This window comes from Agrilus planipennis, unplaced genomic scaffold (assembly GCF_000699045.2).
Source record: "Agrilus planipennis isolate EAB-ADULT unplaced genomic scaffold, Apla_2.0 scaffold122, whole genome shotgun sequence".
Lineage (NCBI taxonomy): Eukaryota > Metazoa > Arthropoda > Insecta > Coleoptera > Buprestidae > Agrilus > Agrilus planipennis.
In genome coordinates this window covers 328,211-330,632 of record NW_020438884.1, presented here as the reverse complement: position 1 = coordinate 330,632, position 2,422 = coordinate 328,211, and the positions used below count along the sequence as shown (strand labels likewise).

At 31.6% G+C, this 2,422-nt stretch overlaps 1 protein-coding gene across 1 annotated transcript in view; it reads left to right on the top strand.

Annotated features, from left to right (window-relative positions):
- Window positions 1-431: 431 nt before the first annotated feature.
- The window catches only part of LOC108736374 (alpha-N-acetylgalactosaminidase), a 51,341-nt gene continuing 49,350 nt past the window's right edge, over window positions 432-2,422 (top strand). The window contains exons 1-2 of the mRNA XM_025981595.1: window positions 432-908; window positions 979-1,153. Of these exons, the coding sequence (XP_025837380.1) occupies window positions 745-908; window positions 979-1,153 (339 nt within the window). The 5' untranslated portion in view covers window positions 432-744. The remainder of the gene's footprint in view (window positions 909-978; window positions 1,154-2,422) is intronic.

Sequence of the window (2,422 nt, the reverse complement as noted above, 5' to 3'; positions counted from 1 at the left end):
GAAAGGGGAAGGTAGCGTTAGGATCGAACTTTCTCCCGAGCTTTTACGCATGCCTGTGCTTCCAGCTTTTCAATATCAATGTTAATTTATCGTTAAGGTGGTAATTGAAAATAGTTATTAAGATGCTGGAAGAAACCAGAATAAATAAATGGAAGCAAACAATTTAATTTCGTTACCTATTTTTTGGAACTGTTTTACTCCTTAACGTACAGATCCTTTATTAATGTATTATCAGGAATATTCATTTTTTATCTCATACTAAAAGAGCGTTTTGACTGAAGTTAGACCGAATATGAAGATAATGAAAGTTTTCAGATAGACGTGTCACAGTGGCATATGATAAGCATATTTGTTTTTTAGAGAGCTGTTTCCGAGGAAAACACGCGTGCCCACACTTCTTTATTGTAGTAGTAGTGGAAGAAATTCGCTCTAGGAAGTGGTCAGCGGAGGTTCATGAGACTCATGGTCTTGCCTTTGATTTCAGTCCGTTTATACGTAAGCTCACCGGCAGCGGAATAAGGAGCTTAAAACGGCAGACCTGAAAGCAAACAACAAACAAACGAAACATGTTGTTATAGAATAACGAGAAAGCGAACCAAAAGTCTAATTAATAATAAATTAACGTACGTCGTAGCTAATAAGACTTGCGGAGTAAAGTGTAAATGTGTGATTGATAATTACAGATGCTGTCATTAGTACATCGTTTGAATTAATTATTACTTATTATTAAATAACAAAATTGAAATGTATAAATTATGGTGTGCGCTAATAAGTGTGGTTTGTTTGTTTTCAACTAAAGTCCACCTGTTGGAAAATGGGCTTGCTAGAACTCCACCTATGGGATGGTTGGCATGGGAACGGTTCCGATGCAATACCGATTGCAAAAATGACCCAGAAAATTGTATAAGGTGAGCTAGTCAGGACCTTCTCGTCGTCTCTCGCGCAAAGTAAAACCGAAACTAATTGCACACATTTTAGCGAAAATTTATTTAGAACAATGACTGACATATTAGTCGCCGAAGGATACAGAGACGTGGGCTATGAATACATTAATGTTGATGATTGTTGGTTGGAAAGGGAAAGGGATTTAAATGGACGATTGGTACCTGACAGAAAAAGGTTTCCGAGTGGAATGAAGGAACTATCGAATTATGTAAGCCAACCCTTCACGTAACTGTTTCCAATCAATAATAACGATTTTATCTCTTCTCGAAATCATTAGGTAGATACATACACAACATAATCTAATACAGTAATAATAAGAAATGTCGTAGCCTTGAAAGTATGAAATAACTATTTCTATTGCTCTAAATTTACCTTGGCGAATTATTTAATCGTTTTGACCACTTCTTTTACTTAAAATACTTAATTTAATTACGAAATAATTACATGGTTTTCACAAAAAAAAAACTAGGTACTTACTTAATCACTTAATATCAAGATTAAAAAGTTTGTGGGTGGTTTAATAGTAAATATCAAGCTTATCAAAATGCAATCTTTGTACAATAAATAGTCAACGACATAAATACTTAATACTGAGTGTAAAGAATGTACAGAATTTAAAAATGTATGTGCTCGCTTGAAACGTTACAATAGGCAGGATAATGTTTTTAAAACCTATATATATTCGGCATTGAAAAATTTTATTTTAGATTTTTTTTTAAAACAATTATCTACATATATAATTGACAGCAGTATGAAAAAGTATTTTAAAAGTCTTGGTATTATATACTCTTTAAAAAGAGTGCGGGACGATTGGTCTCACCGCTCACACGTGCGTGACTAGAACGTGAGCTATAAGAATAAACGTATTTCCGTGAAATTTTTGCACAAAAAATTTCGAGTTTTTCTTTTGAGTAAAATCATAAGTAGATACATGAGTATATATATTTGTTATTTGATAGCAAAATTATAATTAATTAACTAAGGTCAATGTTGATATTACATAAAAGGTTATCAAAATAATGTCTAAAATGGTTACTGATAAACCAAGAACAGAAAAGTGTTAATTATCAGTAATAATTCTTACAAATTGAAAAAAGAAGCGGTATTTTTTGCTTGACAGTAATAATATGAAGGACTTAATTTTCCTTTAATTTCAGCAACACAAGTTTTTAAAAATATAAATAATCAAAATTTTGAAAATTCATTTCTTATTTCGCGCTTTTTACGATATAATTTTCTTATTCTTCCTCTTTCCTATTTTCTTTCTGAAAATTAATAAAGGAATATTTCGTTTTCAGGTCGATTGTATCAGTTTCACATATTCACAGCTTTTCTGTTTAAGTTAATAACAGACGAAGGTTCATTTTGACTTTTTATGAATATATATGAAAAACGGTATTTCAATTTTTCGTCATAAACAACGTTGCAATTACGGTGCAGGGCTGTTTTTCGTATAGGAAAAAATTCAGATAAATTT